This window comes from Mustela erminea, chromosome 1, assembly GCF_009829155.1.
Source record: "Mustela erminea isolate mMusErm1 chromosome 1, mMusErm1.Pri, whole genome shotgun sequence".
Taxonomy (NCBI): Eukaryota; Metazoa; Chordata; class Mammalia; order Carnivora; family Mustelidae; genus Mustela; species Mustela erminea.
In genome coordinates this window covers 208,070,108-208,089,491 of record NC_045614.1, presented here as the reverse complement: position 1 = coordinate 208,089,491, position 19,384 = coordinate 208,070,108, and the positions used below count along the sequence as shown (strand labels likewise).

The 19,384-nt window shown below is 49.1% G+C and overlaps 1 protein-coding gene across 1 annotated transcript; it reads right to left on the bottom strand.

The window, feature by feature from the left end:
• Window positions 1-109: 109 nt before the first annotated feature.
• On the bottom strand, window positions 110-17,757 carry MRAP (melanocortin 2 receptor accessory protein). The gene is made up of 3 exons (XM_032353761.1): window positions 17,009-17,757; window positions 2,067-2,166; window positions 110-604 (listed from the first exon to the last, which is right to left on the bottom strand). Exons 1-3 carry the CDS (start codon window positions 17,193-17,195, stop codon window positions 475-477), a joined length of 417 nt encoding a protein of 138 aa, XP_032209652.1. The 5' UTR covers window positions 17,196-17,757; the 3' UTR covers window positions 110-474.
• Window positions 17,758-19,384: the final 1,627 nt, after the last annotated feature.

The following is a 19,384-nucleotide window of genomic DNA, read 5'->3' as shown; positions in this document are numbered from 1 at the left end:
AAGTATTTTTAAAAATTAATTCATATATATTTTATTTTCTACCTTCCCAAAGTGAACATAAGAAGTACGTTTGAAAAAAAAAAAAAAAAAAGAAGAAGAAGAAGTACATTTGCAGGTAAAATGCACTGGAAATCCGCACTCTCTGGGGCTGCTTCCCTGTGCTAGGCGGGGTACTCTGAGCCCTGGGTCACGCGTACTTGTGTCCCCTCATCAAGTACATCCTGGCCTGCACTTCCGGCTGCACGTAAGTAGGCTTTCCGAAGGCAGCCGTGCATTCAGGCTGAGTTCACCGATTTGCTGGTGTCGCTTCTACAGTTGAGAGGTTCTATCTTCAGGGGGAGGCTCACCCCACTTGTTCCCGACATCAGCTGATGCTGTGGGGGTCCCCGTCGAAGGCCAGTTCTGGGAGGAGAGCAGGGTGGGTGCGGGGGGCCGAGTGGGGCAGGTGCAGGGGCTCGTGGCCGCTGCTGCCGCTCAGGGCTGCATGCTCGGCCGCCTGGGGCTCCGGCCGAGCTCCGTGGAGCCGGGGGGCTGCCCCCGGATGCAGAGCGGGAGGTGGAGGCTGTGACTCCAGGGGCATGTTGTGTGGTGCTGGGTGTTGTTCCTGTGGACAGAGCAGATGGGAGGCAGCCATCAAAGCTGGCGAGAACGTACTGGGTGCTTTCCTGTTGCGCCATCCTGCCTGCCCAGAACCCACAGAGAAGACATCATGGGACAAGAGCACCTCTACTAAGGGAACAGGCCCTGGGGGAGAGTCAGCCCAGTTCATGAGGGTCACCACTGTGGAGCAATGGAAGATAATAGGCAGTGCTCAGTGGTGATCTTGACCCTCAGTCATTCCGTCTGCGGTCACATCTCCCTCGTGTCCACTTACGATGGGGAGCCGGCGGGTGGATCTTCCATCCATCCACGTGCTTGAGTATGTAGCCCATGCACCTGTGCCTCCAGCCAGACTCGTGCCTTAGCTAGAAACCCATCCTCTCTGATGCCTCTCCCAAACGGGAGGTGCTTGGGGCAGCGGGCACAGCCGCCTGGAGTGAGCCGGCCCACCATGTCCCACCCACCTTCCTGTCCCATCAATGAACTGGGACCATCATCACCTCTTAGCTGCCATCAGGATAACACGAGGTGATGCTCTGGTACAGAATCCGTCCCCGCTAGAGTAGTTCCAAATAGTTCTAATTCTAACATGAAGGAGGAGGGTCCGGACGGGAGCCTGATAGAGCAGAGCCCTCCTTTCAGATGATGCTAGTGGAAATTTTTATTTTTAAGCATAAAAAGAACAACTCCTTGGAGCAATGCAGCATCTCCTTCCCAAATCTTACAAAGACCCACTTAGCTCCCCTGAGCATTCCGTGCCCGTTGAAATGTCTGGAGAACGTTTCTTTGGTATCAGGGCGAACAGCATCACCCATGTGCCGTGTAAGATGGTAGCCCTTAGACAGGCAGGACTCCTCAGCCCCGGCTGCCTGGGCACCCACCGGACCAGGGAGCTTTCCGCCTCCCTGTGTGACCAAAGGGAAGCCTCCAGTTTAGCCGCTAAGGCACACAGTACGTATTCAATAACAGATGGTGGTCGTAGATGCCTACATTTGGGTCCCCTTTTTCTGGTGAGTCATTTGACAAGCCCTAACTGCCACATGGGGTCATTTTGACTCGGTTTTCTTTAACAGCTTAATGGAGCTATATTTTATAGACAGCAAAGTTCACCCGCTTACATGGAAAATTCAGAGATCTTCAGTAGAGTCACAAACTGTGCAGCCATCCGCACAGTCTGCCGGAGAATATTTCTGTCATTGGACCAAGAAGCCCCGGCCCCAGTAGCCAGCACTAATCTGCTGTGTCTAGATTATTCTCGATGTTTCATATCCGTGGAATCCTACAACACGGGGACCTTTTGCATCTAGCTTCTTACACTTAGCACAGGGTCTTGGAAGTGAATGCATGTCGGACCAGGAATCGGGGATCTGTTCCTCTTCGTGACGGAACAGCACCCCGCGCTGCGGACCTGCGGTCCCTCACTGTTCAGCCCGTGACTTACCTGTGCCGGCGCCCTCCATACTCACCTCCCCTGTGAGGAGCCCGACCAGGACATGTAGAGCAGGATGAGGAAGAGAAGCATGACGAAGGACGCCAGGCTCACCCAGAAGGTGATGACGATGAAATCTGTGGGGGCGGGGGGCGTCTCCACGTCAGCATGACGCCACAGGAGCCCACAGCTCCGGGCAGTGGGGCCTGAGGAGAGGACTTGTCTCCTCTCCCAGCCTCTCAGCAGCTGCCCCTGGGAAGACCTTTCCATGATGAGCACCAGGGCCGCAGGGAAGAGACTTTTTCCCAGAGCAACTAGCAGCAGGTCCAGGTAGGCGATTGCCGAGGGAAGACCAGCCAGTGAAACGAAGGGACCCCGTGGATTTGCTTTTTCAGCTGCTGCTGCTCCCCTTCCCCTTCTCCTTCAGAGGGAGAAGAAAGGGCTGTGGGCAGCTCGTACACAGCCAACCTCCCCTCCCCTGTGAGAGTGGCAGGGGCCTTTGGGGACTGCTCTATTAAGGGCAGCCTCAGAGACCCCAAGACCGAGAGATTTAGGAGGAGGTGGGCGAGACTGGGGTGCGGAATGCTCCCGTGGCGGGCAGGGCAGAGCTTTTAACCGAGGCCTCACTGGCCCCTTTCTTCCAGGGGCACGTGGCCAATGTGGGGACGGAGGACAGCGACAGGAGGGAAGATCACCTACGTGCAGCCTACCCTGTGCCTGTATTTGTGGCCAGAGGCTGAAGGGACAGGTAAACTAGGAAACATAGTTAGCCTCTTGGGGGCCCTAGGCAGAACCTGACAGGCCAGGAGGTGCTGTCCTCCAGGACTCCAGATCAGGAACATTCTGCAAGTTGCGAGGCACTGTTGCAATACGGTAGTGTTTCTTGGTGATCAACGATGGCTATGGGCACAGTACACTAGGCTCGTGATGAGTGTGTTTGAGGATCTTATCCCAGACACACTCATGCCCCCAGGTCCAGATGCCCCCAGCTGCACCTGCTAGACACCTACACGTGTGAGCAAAGGAAGCTACTGAAGGCTGATCACCCACAGGAATGTATTAAGCACCCACTCGTGCCAGGTGCCACCACAGGCTGTGAAGGACTCAGAGGGGCCACAGGAGCACAGCGGAAATGGCTGCCCCTCTCTCCCGCACACTCTTCCCCTACAGCCTCCTCTGCACTACCCTCCAGTACTTCCAGGGATACACCTGCCCAGACTTGCGCTGTGTTCTGTTAAACAAAAAAAGTTTATGAATGGGTAAGCAAAAGAGAAAACAAACAGAATGAATGAATGAATGAATGAATGAATGAATGATGAATCACTGAATGAATGAATGAGGTAGCTAGAGATTTGTTCGTCATCTACATAGAGCCGGAAGTGAAGGCCCCGGCGGTAAATAATGGCACTACTCTCCATGACCTGGGACAGGTAGGGAGAGAAACTGAAGGCTCGTAAGAGTTCATCTTAGACCTGGACAGCATCAAAAACAGTTACAAGGAAGGCAGGCAGTTCTCGCCAAAGGAGTCAGATCCCCACTGCCTTGTCACGAAGCATCAACAACTTGGCCTTCCCAACTCCAGAAAGACAAGGACAACGAAGACCTCCAGGCTGGCTCCCACAACCTCTCTCCTCTCTGACCTTGACCTGAGAAACGCTGGTGGTGCCCCAGAACTCTGAACAGTTGTAGGGGTATATGGGCTCCCAGGAAATAGGGAATGAGGTTGTTCCTGTCTGCCCGAAACTGAAGGACTTTCAAAAAGGAGCCCCTGAAGTTCTCAGCATTCCCTGGCTGCTCACTCAGTATTCTAGAGCACCTGCTTCCATTCTAACGGCCAGTCACAATTTCTTTTATAACCCTTGGAGTGGCACGGAATAAATGCTTTCAGAAGTTTTGGTTTTATTCTGTAAGGATGTTTTGGATTTAGGCAGACACCATTCTGCTCTGTCTCCATAAAAATCATACAGGGTTTGAGATCTTCCGGCAGCTAGAGAAGTTCTGTCGGGGCCTCTAAGAAAACAGGTTCAGAAGTTTTGCCGCTGGGACACCCCCGCCCCTTCTCCTGGGCTCACACGTGTCTGCTTGGCCCGTGGTCAGTTATCTCCACATACTGAACAGGAAAAGAAGTAACACCTTCCACAGTGTCTTCAGAGAAGTGAGATCTGAGTTGTTTTCAGACTGAAAGGGGGGATCAGTAGCCACTGGCCCTTTCCGATACTAAATTCTCTTTCCTAACATTCTGTTGAAAGGGATGGCCAAAAAAAAAAAAAAAATAAAAATAATAATAATAATAATAATAATAATAATAGGGTTCTTTTTCCTCTTCCTACTGAAGATTCAAAGTGCTTGGAGAGAACATTTCATTCCAGGTCCAGAGACATCATTCCCCAGGGCTGGAAATGTTTAAACATCCCTGAGCTTGTTTTTACAACAAGGAACCCCAGGCTGGCTTGACAAGGAAACTGGTCCAACCATGGAAAACCTTCCTCCCCTCTCTCTTCTCCTCCCCCTTTCCCTCCCCCTTCCTAATTTACTTCCTTTTTCCCCTCCTTCCTTCCTTCCCTTCTGAGCCCACACCGGCAGAATGAGGGGAGCGAGGCATCTGCAGTTGGTCGACAAGAGGGGGCTCGGATGGAATGGTGCGGCTTCACCCGGGGGTGGGGGAGGGAGTTTCTCATCCTTCCTTGCAGCTGTTCAATTTTGTGAACTGCTGAACCTCAGTTTTAGCATTCCTCCAAAGGCTACTAACATTTGGGTCCCAGAGTCCTGATAGGAGATTCACTCCAAGACTTTTCCCTTCTTTGGGGAACAACTGGGTTAAGGACCTAGGCGATGCAGGTGGGCTATTTTGAACTCAAATTCTGACTTGGCCATTTTCTAGCTGGGGTATCTGAGGCAATCTGAGATTTTTGCATCTCTAAATCTTTAAATGGGATGATGGACTGTGTTAGATAGACTTTTAGGTGGATTAAATAATATGTATATATAATGCCCATGGCGTAGTTCCTTGTTTAATGGTTGTGAAATGATATATCAATAGAACTAAAATTATTTTTTCTGTTAAGAGGGTGTTGGGCAAGTGATACCACTGTGTGCTTCAAGCTCCACTGAAGTATGGGATATGAGTAAAGGTAATCACGGTACAGACTGCTAGTTGCGAATCCTAATGTTTGCAGGTTCTTACACAGTAAGAGAAGCCCTGCCTTTCACTGCCTGGAATAAAGACTACATTTCCCAGACCCCCTGTCAGCTAGATATGGTCATGTGACAGGGTTCTGGCCAATGAGATGTGAGTGGGGTTACTGGACTGCTGCTGGACGTCCTCCTGCAGAGCCTGCTGGATTTCAGATAACATTGTATCCCTTCCTATTTCTGTATTCCATTTTGCTGGTGGGAACCTGGATGTGAATCCCAGAGAAAGGCTGGGGTGTGAGGATAAGGGGGGGATCCGGGGGACGGCAGAGCAAGGAGCTGGAAGGAAGCTGTCTCTGAGGAACTCATGGAGCCCACCCTGCGCAGGGTCCTGCAGACTTCTCTGTGAGACAGAAACCAGCTTCTCTTCCATCGGGTGCTGTTGACTGTAACCAACTTCTTCACTGAATCAGTAAAAAGAGCTGACTTTTTAAATGAGCGTACCCAAACTTACAAATCCAAATGAATGCTGACTTTCACAATAATCATCTTCTATCACAGTCATATAAATCTTCCTGAAATAATACATGTCCTGATTAAACATCTATAAACATTTACCAAAGATTCATAAACACTTGTAAAGCTTTCTTTTGGGATTATCATCTAGGGCAAGCGTGCGTGTGCGCACACGCACACACACACACACACACACTACTTTGTAAAAGTACTTCTACTTTGTAAAAATAAGTACTTCTACTTATTTTTACGAAGTACTGCTACTTTGTAAAATCATGTTTTATTTTCATCACCCAGGTGGTACCAATAGCTCAGTCATCCCTTCCATTCACCTGATTGGTTGAAGGTCACTCTTAACTATTTCCCCAAAGCAAATCCACCCTCGAAAGAGATACATAGTTTATCACTGTAGATGTCCCATAGAAGATGCTGTCACTACCACAGTCAGCTCCAAAAGAAGAGCCCCAAGCAGTTTGGGAGCAATAATGGAATCATTCATGTGTAGCACCTCTAGCTGGGGCTACCTTGATGGGATATTCATTCCGAGGTAAACAGTCTCATATCTTGTTTAAATCACTTTCTCTTTTTTTTAACATTTTTAAAAAATTTTATTTATTTATTTGGCACAGAAAGAAAGAGTGCATAAGCAGGGGGGATGGCAGGCAGAGAGAGAGGGAGAAGCAGACTCCCTACTGACCAGGGAGCCTGATGGGGGGCTCGATCCCAGGACCCTGAGATCATGACCTGAGCCAAGCAAAGACGCAAAATCACTTTCACTGTTTATGTCCTATCCATAAGGCTGGACTTTTGTTGAAGAGTTTGTAGTCTCGGTTAAACTTGTAACATGAAACCGATTGCTCTGATGGGAGAAAAGATTTACATGTAGGTGTTTGGCTCAATCTTTTCACTGAGTTCTCTGCCTTGTGTTCAAAAGAGATGGGTTAGTGGTGTGTTTCTGTTCTGGGAGCAGCAGATGAACAGACTGCCTTCTGATTGAAGCTGCCAGAGCCGGCACATCAGTGGAAGTCGATATGAGCTATGATAGATTTTTCCTAAGCCATAATTAAAGGAAGAAGACATATTGACCTGAGAAGCAAATAATACAGCATGAAAGCCAGGCTTTCCTACCATGAAAGCTTTCCTACCCGAAGGAAATCAATCCATCTTGCTGCTTCCTGCAAGGGAGCATCAGGGCGTATCTGGAGAGTCCTTGTGTTACAGTAATATGTAACCTTGGCATATATTGTAACTGTAACATTGGTATATGGAACGGTTTTCCCCTAAGCCTAGCCCCTGAAAGGAGGACAGCTAGAAAAGCAAACATATGATTCATTCAGGCAGAGCCTCAAGAAACGGATTTGCGTTTCCCACTTTGTCGACAGTGTCGGGGAAATTCTTAATCTTTCCCTGAGACAGGAGTCATATCTGAAAATCACAAGGTACAGATCCTTGTGAAGTCCCTCTAACAAAATCACACCAGATTTCAAGCCAGCCCTGGGAAAGAGCAACCCAGAGCCCTCCAGTCAGCACTGCTCCATAAAATATGTCTATCAGTCCCTGGATGCTTCCAGCGCTCTGCCCAGCCTTGACGGATAAATTCCAGTGTAAGGGCACGAACACAAAAATCTTTAAAATCCTCTCTGCTTGTTAGGTAAACACCTGAGCCTGGGTACTTTTCCTTCTGTTTGCCTCCTTTTCTGCTTGGTACAGGAGTCGAACCCAGCCTGATCTTCCGCATCTCAACCAGCCACACCACGTGACCTTCTTTGTCTCACCTTAAAGCATCCCTGGCTCATGGCTCCATTCCCAGCATCCTTCTGCCTTTGATGTGTACCTCTGCTTCGAGGTGAAGAACTGGGAGGTGAATCTCTGCTCAGTGGGGAATCTGCTTCTCTCTCCCTCTCCCTCTTTCCCTCTCCTTCTGCCCCTTCCCCCCAGCTCATGTTTTCTTTCTCAAATAAATAAAATCTTAAATGTGTGTGTGTGCATATATATATATATATATATATATATAGAGAGAGAGAGAGAGAGAGAGCGCCAGATCCTATTTGAAATCCCAGATCCTATTTGAAATCTCTAGGGGAGACAGGACGGTCATAGTGGACTCTGTAGAAAGGCGATGTTGTGGATTGACTATGTTCCCCCACCTCCCAGGGCGGAAACCCTCGTCTCCAGATGGATGGTGTTTGAAAGTGGGGTCTTTTTTTTTTTTTTTAAGATTTTATTTATTTATTTGACAGAGAACACAAGTAAGCAGAGAGGCAGGCAGAGAGAGAGAGAGAGAGAGAAGCAGGCTCTGCACTGAGCAGAGAGCCCGATGCGGGGCTCGATCCCAAGACCCCGGGATCATGACCTGGGCTGAAGGCAGAGGCTTTAACCCGCTGAGCCACCCAGGCGCCCCGAAAGTGGGGTCTTTGAGAGCTAATTAGTTTAGAAGAGATCAGGAGGGTCTGGCAGCATGACGGGATTAGTGTCTTTGTAAGAAAAGGAAGAAACTCTCGCTCCCTCTCACTCTCTGCCTGCCCCTCCTCCTCCTTGCCTGCCTCCCTCCCTCTCCCCTCAACCTCCTGCTGCAGCGCCCCCTCCTCTCTCCTTCATTTGCAGGCCTGGAAGAAAGGCCCCATGAGGCCACAGTAAGATAGTGGCTGTCTACAAGGCACGAAGCAAGTCCTCATCTGACAGCAAATCTGCTGCGACCTTGATCTTGGACTCCCAGCCTCCAGGAATGTGGGAACTGAATACCTGTTGTTGAAGCTCCCAGTCTATAATATTTTGTTACAGCAGCCCGGGTAGACTAAGAGAGGTGTTGACTGCTTCAAATCAACTTTTGGGACGCTTCCCTCCAAGGGATTTTCTTTCGAGACGGTCGATCGTCCCCTACCACCCTTACCCTGTATGAGAGGGTAGTTGGTACCCTGCAAAAGGGCCACTCCAGAGAGCTCTGCACATGTCCTTTGCAGTTAGTGGGACACATAGGACAAGAGTCTGTGCTCGAGAAAATCTTGAAAGCCAGAGACAGGGCAATCAGCATTAGCAGAGCAGAAAGAGCATCCCCGCTACCCCCTGCTGCGGCAGATGTCACCAAGGTCCTGCCAGGAAAGAAGGAGCCAGCTTGACTTGCTTCCTCCCCCCCCCCACCCCGGGGAAGAGGACACCCCTGCCTGGACCAGCGCCAGTCCAGCTGGCAGGCAGGGCAGCCAGTGAAGAGGCCAGTGTACGAGTTCACTCAAGAAGTAACAGCAGCTACAAAGTCACTTTCCCACACACAGGTTGCCGGGGCAGGTGACCACTGTCCCAGGGAACCCACAAGGACCCCGGCTGGCCGGTGCTGATGGGAGGGGAGAGGCAAGACGGACAGGATCAGGGTTCTGGAGTCAGGTCGCGGGCCCCACGGGGAGCGGACACTGCGGGGACACATCACCCTCCGTGGCCCAGCTGCCGTGCCTGGCCGCCTTCCAGATCAGAGTCTGAGCTGCCCCGCCGACAGACCCCACTGTCCTCCCTGCCCTCACCGCGTTCCATCCTTCCGGCTCCAGCGAACAGGGGTCCCAAACCAGGAGGGGACCCAGGCGTGTCCGTTGGCTTAGGCTACGCTATGATCAGAACATTTGTGGTTCCTTAAATTCATCTGCCCAATCCTAATGCCCAGGGGGATGGTATATGGCGCTGGGGCCTCTGGGAGCTGCTTAAGCCACAAACAGACCCCCACCTCCCCCCGTGAATGAGATCGGTGCCTTTACAAGACAGGCTGCAGAGCGGTGCCCTCACCCCTTGCCCCGCCGGGAGGACACAGCAAGAAGATGTCAGCCCCAAAGCAGGAGAAGGCCCCTCACCCAAACTCAGCCATGTTGGGGCCTTTGTGTTAGACTTCCCAGCCTGCAGAACTGCGAGAAATACATCTTTGTTCTTCATAAGCCCCCAGTCTATAGTATTTTGTTATATTAGCCTGAACCAATGAAGACAGTGGCTTAGAGAAGAGGAATTTAGTTTCTCACAATTCTGGAGGCTGAAGTTGGTTCTTCCTAGGCTTGGTCCTTCCTGAGGCCTCTCCCCTTGGCTTGTCCTCACACGGCCTTCCCTCTGCGTGTGTCTGTGTCCTCACTTCCTCCTCTAAGGACACTGGTCATACTGGATTAGGACTCACCCTTATGACCTCAGAATAATTTGATCACCTCTTTAAAAACCCCATTCTCCAAATACAGTCATGTTCTTCTTAAGTACCAGAGGTTAGGATTTCGATATAGGAATTGGGTTTGGGGGGGACACAGTCCAGCCCATCACACCAAGGAGGGACATAGTTGGGGGAGGTTCAGACCTCAGTGGAGATGTGGTTTGGCCACTGGATAGCAGAGATGTTGTGCTGGTCTGGAGCTGCTGGACAAACGAGCGACCACCCTGCAGAGCACCGGCAGGGTGCAAATGACCAACAGCTGGTAGGGGTCCCCCTGTCAGGGGCTTGTGACTTCTGCTCCCTGTGGGCCACGGAATGCCTAGGGACCTCAGTTTCCAGGTCAAGATGGCTGCAGAGAGGTTATTGCCACGTGAGGCCACAAGATCTTAGAAGGACTATGCTCGGGGCAGTGACAGGGGCCAACTGCCCCACATGTCCTCACACACCCCTGCTGACCCCCAGCCACAGCCCAACCCTCCTACAGATCCCCCACTCCCAGGGCCCTGTTCCGAGAAATCTTGACTCCCAGCTCACTTTAAAGGAATCCCATCATTTATCACTGAGCGTATTTTGAAGGCAGTAAATTGATAACTGACACAGTTATCCATCATGAAAATTAATGGTGTGTGCAGGAGCTGCCTACTTCCCATGCGTTTATCAATCCAGCCCGCAGAGATCATGTAGGGCACCACTCAGCAACTGGGGCTAGAGAGAGCAAGACAAGAGGAAGGTTCCCGCTCTGTTGGTTGCTCCGGTCTGCTGACCGTCTGCCCACTAATCATGTCTAGTGTCCTGGAAAGAGTCCCCAGGGATCAGTCCCCCTGGAATTGAAGTCCCAGCTCTGCAAATATTTCGCTGGGTGACCTGGGGAAAGTCACTTGGCTTCTCTGGGCCCCGGGACCCCCTCATACTTATATTCCGATGGCTGCAACACTACAGCACCCTAATTTATTTATGCTGACCCCTCCCTCCTAGACTGTTAGTTCCTGAGGGTAGAGATCGTGGCAACTGTATGTTTCCAGGGGTGGCATGTGGCTGTTTCCTGCCTCTGTGTCACCCGCCACCCACCCAAACCTCAAATTTATATATTCGCCAGAGGGATATTCTTAGCAAGCAAATTGGACCTTGTCTCTTCTCTGCCTACAATTTTAAGTGACTCCCTGAAGCTCCCATGAATCCTCTGAGGCTGGCCTGCAAGAATTTCGTCACCATGTCACTCTTCCCAAAAAACACCCTCCTTGTGGTGCTTGCCAGAAGCATCTCTTGCCTATGCAGAGTGTAAATGGTCTACCTCACCCGGGGCCGCCTGTCTGTGGATTGGGCAGAGTCCCTTTGGGTCTTTTGATTCAGCTTAGCCCATCTTCCCCGTGAAGGCTTCCTTGTGTCTTCCCTCTCTGAGCTCTGCCGGCCACTTCTGCAAATCTCCAGCATAACACCATGAATCACGTTACAGCTTATTAAGGATGTGTACCTGCCACCTTACTGGAAATGGGGAAAGTTGAATGTTACATGGGGTGTTAGATGACACTGAGGCCCCATTATTGCAATGTTTAGATACAGTGTTATGTTCTCACTTGTTACTATCTTATGAGGTTTGGTGGAGGGATGTTGTGATGTGTGTAACCTGCTTGGAAATATAGCATCATCGTAAAATAGATAACAATGGTCATAAAATAAAATCGTTCTTGAGAAAAATCAGGTACAGGGATTTAGTATTTTGGCATTTGTGCCTCCAGCTGCCCATGCAATGCCTGGCCTATCATGGATAGTTACAAAATTTTGATTGTTGAGTTAATCGTGAGCAAAAGCAAGAAGATAAGACCGGTATGGTGAGCTTCTGGTATGATGTGGAAATGGAGTTTGTTGAGATGGATGAAAGACCAAATTGACAGCACTCAATTTCAGAGAGACTACGGAGAGGAACAGGGAGCTTAGACTCATCAGAGATTGCAGGAACAGGGAATGGTGCAAGGAGTGCATGGTTGCACCTGGAGTCTCTCCTACGCACGGATGCCATGAAGAGTTACACAAGTTGTGCACTGCTCAAGGAATTTCCCCTGGATGAATTGTGATTAACTGTGTTCACAGAGTAGGGGTCTTTTTCTGATTTCTGTGATTGAGGATAGCGGCAGCTTTATTCTTACATAGGTGGGACTGGAAGGAGAAGAGGGGAACCAAGATGACCATCTGAAGTGCCTCAGTTCCCCAAGATGCATCCCTGTGACGGTCCTGGGCAACCCTAGGGGGTTGGTGACCCTAAGACGAGTGCACCTAGGGAAAGAAGAAGGAGGTTGAGAGGGACAGAAGAGAAGATAGACACAGAAGCCTGGGAGAGGAAGGAAGTGAGAGTGCAGGGTGATTTTTTGGAAGGGGCAGTTTCAGATGATGGTGGGTGCAGAGGACCAGAGAAGGTGAAAGTGGGCACCACTTGGAGAACTTTAGAGACCAGGTGGGAGAGACTTTGGTTGATGGTACAAGAGAGCAGCAGGGATGCAGACCCGGGTATGTTTTAGACAGCAAGGAGGAAGCCAGTGGAAAGGGAGAGAGATGCTGGCGAAGAAGGGAGTCCTCCAGACTAAGCTGATGAGCTATGGGGAAACATGATGGCATTTTGTGAAAATAACAAGTGGACACTCCACGCTGGGGCCCCCCTGCCAGTTCCCCTGTGCCCATTCACCACTCTGGTGACCAGGTCTCTGGATGTCCTGTGGTAGCAACTGTTCCTGACTCTAGGGGCTCCCATGTTCCCTCTACACCACTAAAGCTCCTCCTCTGATAACCAGCTTGGTTGACACACTACGATGGCTAATTTTATGTGTCAAGTTGACTGGGCTCAGGGATGCCCACACAGCTGGTAAAACGGGATTCTTGGATGTGTCTATGGAGGTGTTTCAGGGAAACATACATCCATACATCCTACTGGTGCGGTTCTTCTGGAGAACTCGGATAGAACCACCATACTGGGAATGTCTCTGTTTCTGGTGTCAGGAGATGATCAACCTCAAGGTCATTTTTGTGGTCTTGGGCTAACCCACCATATATTTCTTTCTGCCACGTGGCTCTGTGAATGGGCAAAATGGCCTGCTTATCAAGAGGGTCCTTGTCACAATGAAGACTTAGTGAAACAAGCCAGTCACAAGAGGTCACACAGTGTATGGTTCCACTTAGGTGAGGTAAGATCTAGGTCAGTTCAAGCTGCTGTAACCACAGTTTAGAAAAAAAGAGGGTACCTGTCCAAATGAACTAAATGTTTATAATTCTGCCAAATTGCCCAGAGCATGGAGCTATTGTCCCTAACCTCCAGCAGGCTCCAGGTCTTTGCTCCCTGTTCCCCAGCTGAGCTCGTCCATCCCCTGGAGAGAACAACCACTTGCCACCAGCTGGGCCCTGCCCGATGCAGTCACCGACAGACCCAAGGGGGAGAGAGGGAACTCAAGGGAGTTCTCCATTTACCCTCAGGAGTTCTTACAGACAGCATGCAGACAAGGGGTCCCTTTGTGTGTGCACACAGGCATGTGTGTGTGTGTGTGTGTGTGTGTGTGTGTGTGTGTGTGTGTGTCTGTGTGCATAGGGATGAAAAGATACAGAGAAACCCTAGTCGTCCAGGCACCAAAATGCTATCACTGATGGTTCCCGAGTAGCAGAGTGAAGTAATTTGCTGTCTGAATCTTTTACTAAGAGCATATGAATCTTTATAATTTTTTAACCTTTAAAATATACAGTTTTAAAGGCACCTTGGTGGCTTAGTGGGTTAAACAGCTGACTCTTGGTTTCAGCTCATCACAGGCTCCTGAGGCCCTGGAACCAAGCCCCGTGTAGGGCTCCACACTCAGCTGGGGGGTCTGCTTGATATTCTGTCTCCCTCTGTGCCCCCCCCAACTCATGCACGCACATGCTCACTCTCCCTTCCAAATAAATAAATAAATAAATAAATTTTATAAAACTGAATTATAAATGTTCCAAATATGTAGAGAAATACAGAATATGTGTCCACCAAATATTTGCTTCAGATCCTTTTACAGAAAAAGGATATTAAATGATTGCAGGTAAATTCAGAGCCCCTTTTCATCTTCCTGGTCTTCCGCTCCAGGGGAAACTTATGTATGCTGTTATATTTTCCTACATGTGTGCACCCCCCTAAGAAAGAACATACCTGTTTTTATATTTACGAGTTAATATGTATTAATTGCATCATTAATTATAACAAATTCATTGGTATTTAAGGAGATGTCATTATAATCAATAGGATCATGAAGCACGAACGGAAGTTAATTCTATAGGATGTATAATTTGCCTCATGGCTTTTTTTTTTTAAGATTTTATTTATTTATTTGACAGAGACAGACTTAGCGGAGAGGGAACACAAGCAGGAACAGGGGGAGAGGGAGAAGCAGGCTTCCTGCGGAGCAGGGAGCCTGATGCAGGGCTCCATCCCAGGACCCTGGGATCATGACCTGAGGTGCAGGCAGCCGCTTAATGACTGAGCCACCCAGGCACCCCTGGCCCATTGCTTTTTACCTCATGATACTTTAGCAGTTTGCTCGTCTTGTCACATGCAGATCTGGCTCATGTGCTATAACTGCTCTGTACTACTGGTGATAGTAATACAATCATAACTCATGTATCCATCCTCCTGTTGAGGAGGGATATGATGTCCTTCCCAATTTCTGACTATCACAATCAGTGCTGCAGTGAATGCTGAAATATGTGTATCCTTGTGGGCGCGTGCAAGGGCTCCCTGAAGGTACCTGGGAGAGGGACGCCTGGTTTACGCCTTGTGAGCATCTGCAACTTGGCTGGTCCTCAGCAACTCCACTCTCCAAAATGGTGAACCCAACTTTCATCTCATCCGCCGCATCTGGCAATACTCATTTCTCCACTTCCTCCCCGGACACTCTGAATATCCGTGTCTTCATGCTTGAATGCCTGGAATATGGCAGGCATTCATTCCCCTGCCTTGGAGCCTTGGTCCTTGGTGTTCCCGCTGCCCCGAAGGCTCCTTCCAGGGCCATCCTCAATGCCTGATCTCTCACCGGCTCACAGTCGCCGTGGGGAGCCCTTCACCCACCAGCCTAGTCAAGGCTGCAGTTCCTCTTTGCGCCCCTGCTCTACCTCGCTATCCTTCTAGTTTTATTTTCCTAACTGCTGTATTTTTTCATATTCATGGTGAATTAGAGACTGCTTTGAATTGTTAACACCTTTCTAATTGCAAGATGGGCTTTGATTCCCTCCTCCTGAATCTGGCCTGGCCTCGGTAACTGATTTGCCCAAAGTCACAGAGCTAGTGAGTGACAGAGCTCAGATGGGAACCGCAACTGATGGGCTTGGGAACTCACGTGCCTGGCCTCTAACCTGTAGGTCACTGCCCCCCAGCTGACCCTCTAGAGCGAGCTAGACAACTACCCAACAGGACATAAAGAGCCTAACACACAGTTTTTGTCTAGCCTGAAACTTCTTTTCGAGAGAAAGCAGAAATTAAGTTCAGAGAACACCTAAAGACTGAACTACATCAGAAATAGAAGTCAGAAGGAGCAGCTCTCTCTCTATGGGTGTCAAAAGCTCCTGACATGTAGGGTGTCTGAGGGGACCCAGCGACTGAGCTCCCCCTAAGTGTCCTCACTGAGATGGTCTTTATGGCATTGGGGAGGAGTTTCTTATTTGCCTCCGTTTGTATGCCCACCATGCTATAAATTTGTATCTCAAGTTCACGTGTGCAAGAAAGAACATTTTTTCTTTTCAAACCTCACACACAGCTCACATCAGCCACCTTCCCCAAAAATGGAAGTTGTTTGTGGGTGACTAAATGGGGCCGAAGGCTGAGACTGTAGGTTCGAAGGTTTTAAAGTTGCAAAAAGGTGTCCCTACTCGAAGCAAGGAAGAGAGATTTGGAGCCCGGGGGTGGGGGGCGACCAAGTGGGGTGTCTGGCCCACAAAAGGATGGGAGTGTCCAAAGCCAACACAGAATTGCACTTAATTCATGTTCATTTAAAAAAACTCTCCTGAATACAAATCTACATTTCGAAAACAAAAGAAAACAACAAAATTACAACAAAAACAAAAAAACCCAAAAAGCCGAATCGACATTTTGTCCAAATCTCTATGTATCCTAAAGTTTTGAGCTTCTGATGATACATATGAATGGGCTTTCATTTCAACCCTGACACGTTCTCCCTAGAACTCTACATCTTCCTTATTGTGAGCTGTATGTGCAAAAATCTGCATTTTAATTTCATGAGTATATACCTTGCAGCAGAAAACACACCAAACCTATTGTTCCCCCTCCAAAAAGCTTTGGTGCCATGTTGGGGCAGATGTGGGTGAGTAGCTGGCCTCCTGGAAGTCGTAAGGGAAACTGGAAACAGAAAGTCCTCTTAACAAAACACTCTAGATGACTTCCTCCAAAGGCTCAGCCAGGGATCTGCCTTTTATTAGCAATAACATCCAAATGGATTTCAGTGTTGAGCTGGTGTGTGACCACGTTCTCTGGCTTTTCATACAAAAAGCATCCTGTTCCTTCCAGTGACCACACTTACTTTTTGTCAGATTTTGTGGTTGTAGGGCATGAAATACCCAAGAAGCCTGACACGTGGGGCTAGCAGAGAATAGGTCCCCAGTATTTGGACTTTGTTTTGTCTTGTTTCTCATAGTCATATCCTCAGCTTACTTGTTATCTTGACTCAGTAGCTGGAATAACCAGAGACAACTGTTCCCAAAGCACCAACTTACCCAAGAGAGAAAGACTGATAGAGAGATGAGCAAAAGGAGGTTGGTTTGTTCTGGTGGTCCTACCTGAGACCATGAAGATTAAAATCGGTGGGTATTTTCATAGAAATTAGTAAGTCATTTATCTTAGGGGTGGACACAACGCAACATCGGCGATTCAAAGAAACTGATTGGAAGAAGCTCATTGGAAACCCAGACAAACCAAGCTCCATCAAGGAACTCTATCTTAAAACGCATGTTCTGCTCCCAAGGTGTCTGAGTTTCTTCCCAGGTTAGTTTCAAGCCTATTTCAGAAGATAACAGATACCATTTGACTCCTGTTTCCTTCTATCTCCGTGTACAGGGTCAAGTGTGGGCTCATCTCTGACATCTGTTGGAGCAGGAGGTGAATGGAGAAAGTCTCTTGGGCCAACCCCCCAGGCTCTGCCTCAACTCACATTTGTTGGCTTTCAGCTTCCTCTCATCAACGGGAATGAGGTCCAGGTAATCCAGGTAGTACTCGTAGCCGTCGTACGCGCTGGAGGCGTTGGTCTCGTTGGCCATGTCTGCGGCACTGGCAAGCGGCGCATCCGAAGCGGGTCCAAGCCCTCGGAGGGACTGGCCAACTGATTTCCGTAAAGTCATCCAAGTGTGTCTGTGGGTCTCCGGGCTCAAGGCCTGCCCACTTATCAGAGCTGTTTGGCTAGGAGAAAGGCCAGGGGGCTGTGCCTGACAGCTCAGCCTCCGCGCAGAATTTTCCTCCCCGCCCTCCTTGATAAAAGTCCAAGATAAACAGAGCTGCGATGCAGCAGTTCGGGGTGTGCAGCCAGGTCCGAGCGTGCCCCTCCGCGTGAGAACAGGAAAACCGGTACCTGGACCCCTTGAAGGACAAGGTGCCGAATAGGACTCTTTGCTTTATGACTTTAAAAAGTAATCAGACCAAAATGAAAGGCTAGCTGTGCCCTTGACTCACATTAAGGCAGTTCTGGGCCCTGTTGAGCAACCAGCGAATCGCTGACTTACTTAGACCGAATATCTAAGGGCAGAAATTGACTGATGTCAGCCCTGAACTAGTAGCCTCTCTCGTGTACGCAGAGGCAATTAATTAAACCGAAAGAACCCTCTCGTCCCGCCGGAGCTGAGAACACCTCCCAGCTTTTATCTAAAGTCCCCAAGAACGAACCAGTCAGCGGCATTTGTTCCGATGGAAGAGGCTGTTTGCCTGGACCAGACTCCCACGCGGATCCGGCTCTTAGGCAATAAGGCCGGAGGGTTCACCCAGCCCTTGGCTGACGATAAGGGCGTTTCTGCAGGGAGAGCCTCTAAATTATCCCTTCATTTTTCTAAGAGCCACGGATGCGATCGAGGGGAATACTCCAAATAGTTGGAATGAGCAGGACTGAATGTGAGAGGAGCCTCTGAGAATGGGCAAGGAGCCCCAAACTCCCAGAATGATGCAGCCTTTCGCTCCAAGACCCCAGCTGGGAGTGTTACTGTTCTACACTCCAGAGGAAAGCTGAGATGTCCCAGCATGCGTGTTCCCATGTGCATTTGCCCAGGACTCCCTGTATCCCCAGCCCGGTACTAAAGCTTTTGCTGGGACACCAGGTTTGATGTGTCTGACTTTGCAGGATGTGTTGAACAGAAAAATTCTTCTACCAGCTCTTCCTTAATTTGGGTTGTATGCATTTTTATACATTTCAGCCAGATTATGTGTCTCTGTCCAAGTCACTATATAATATTTTGCTTTTCTCATTCTGAACTTAGAAGTTTGGAAGGTTGAAGTTGGGGGGATGGGCAGGTGGAGGGGCACCTGGGTGGCTCAGTTGGTTAAGTGTCTCCTTCAGCAGGGGGTCCTGATCCCGGGATCTGGAATCCAGCCTCAAGTTGGCCTCCCTGCTCAGCGGGGAGCTTGCTTCTCCCTCTCCCTCTGACTGCAGCTCCCCCTGCTTGTGCTCTCTCTCAAATAAACAAATTTTTTTAAAAAAACAACAAAGGTTAACAGGTGGACTGGATGTAGAGTGTGGGAGTAGCTGAGTCAGGTAGGGGTGTTGCCTTTCTGTCTGCCAGTTCCTAAACCGTCCTCCATCTTGGCTCCTTCAAGTTTAAGCTCCCCTTGGCCGAAAACAATTTCTGGTCCTGCCAGGCCCCAGTGCCCTTCCCTCCTCTCTACTTCAACCACATGAACTTGGCATCACCACCACCCTTTAAAAATTATTTTAGGGATGCCTGCCTGACTCAGAGGAGCATGTGACTCCTGACCTCAGGGTCAGGAGTTCAAGCCCCACATTGGGTGTAGAGATTACTTTAAAAAATAAAATCTTTAAAAAACATTTTTAAATGAGTGAATAACTTACAATAAATTAAATGCCTAAATTTCACAGATAAAGCTTGACAAATGTCACATACACATCCCACACACTTACTCACACACAACCATCACTCACATCAAGATAGAGAACATTCCAGTGCCCAGGCAGGCTCTCTCATGCTCCTTCCTGCCTGATAACTCCCCCTTTCCCCCCACACACCAAGGTTCTGAGTTCTACCATTATAGATCAGTTTTGCCCAATTTCAAACCTCAACTAAATCTAATCGCATAGCACCGTATGTATCCTTTTGTGTTGGGTCCTTTTAGTCACCATATTGCTATAGGTAGTGGTCTTTGTCCTTTTATTTCCCATATGGTATTCTACCATGTGAATATTCCATAACACATCTCTCCATTTTTCTATTGATGAACATTTGCATTGTTTTCTGGGTTTGGCTATTATGAGTAGGTGGACATAGACACTAATTTCTCCTAGGTATGTATCAGAAGTATAACTAATAGA

Bases quoted from the DNA above. Each gene is read 5' to 3' on its own strand.
- MRAP (XM_032353761.1), bottom strand. From the start codon at position 17,195: ATGACTTTACGGAAATCAGTTGGCCAGTCCCTCCGAGGGCTTGGACCC. The intron at 2,167-17,008 runs GTGAGTTGAGGC...CCGCCCCCACAG, and splicing joins GAAGCTGAAAGCCAACAAAT to ATTTCATCGTCATCACCTTC. The intron at 605-2,066 runs GTGAGTATGGAG...CTCTGTCCACAG, and splicing joins TCGGGCTCCTCACAGGGGAG to GAACAACACCCAGCACCACA.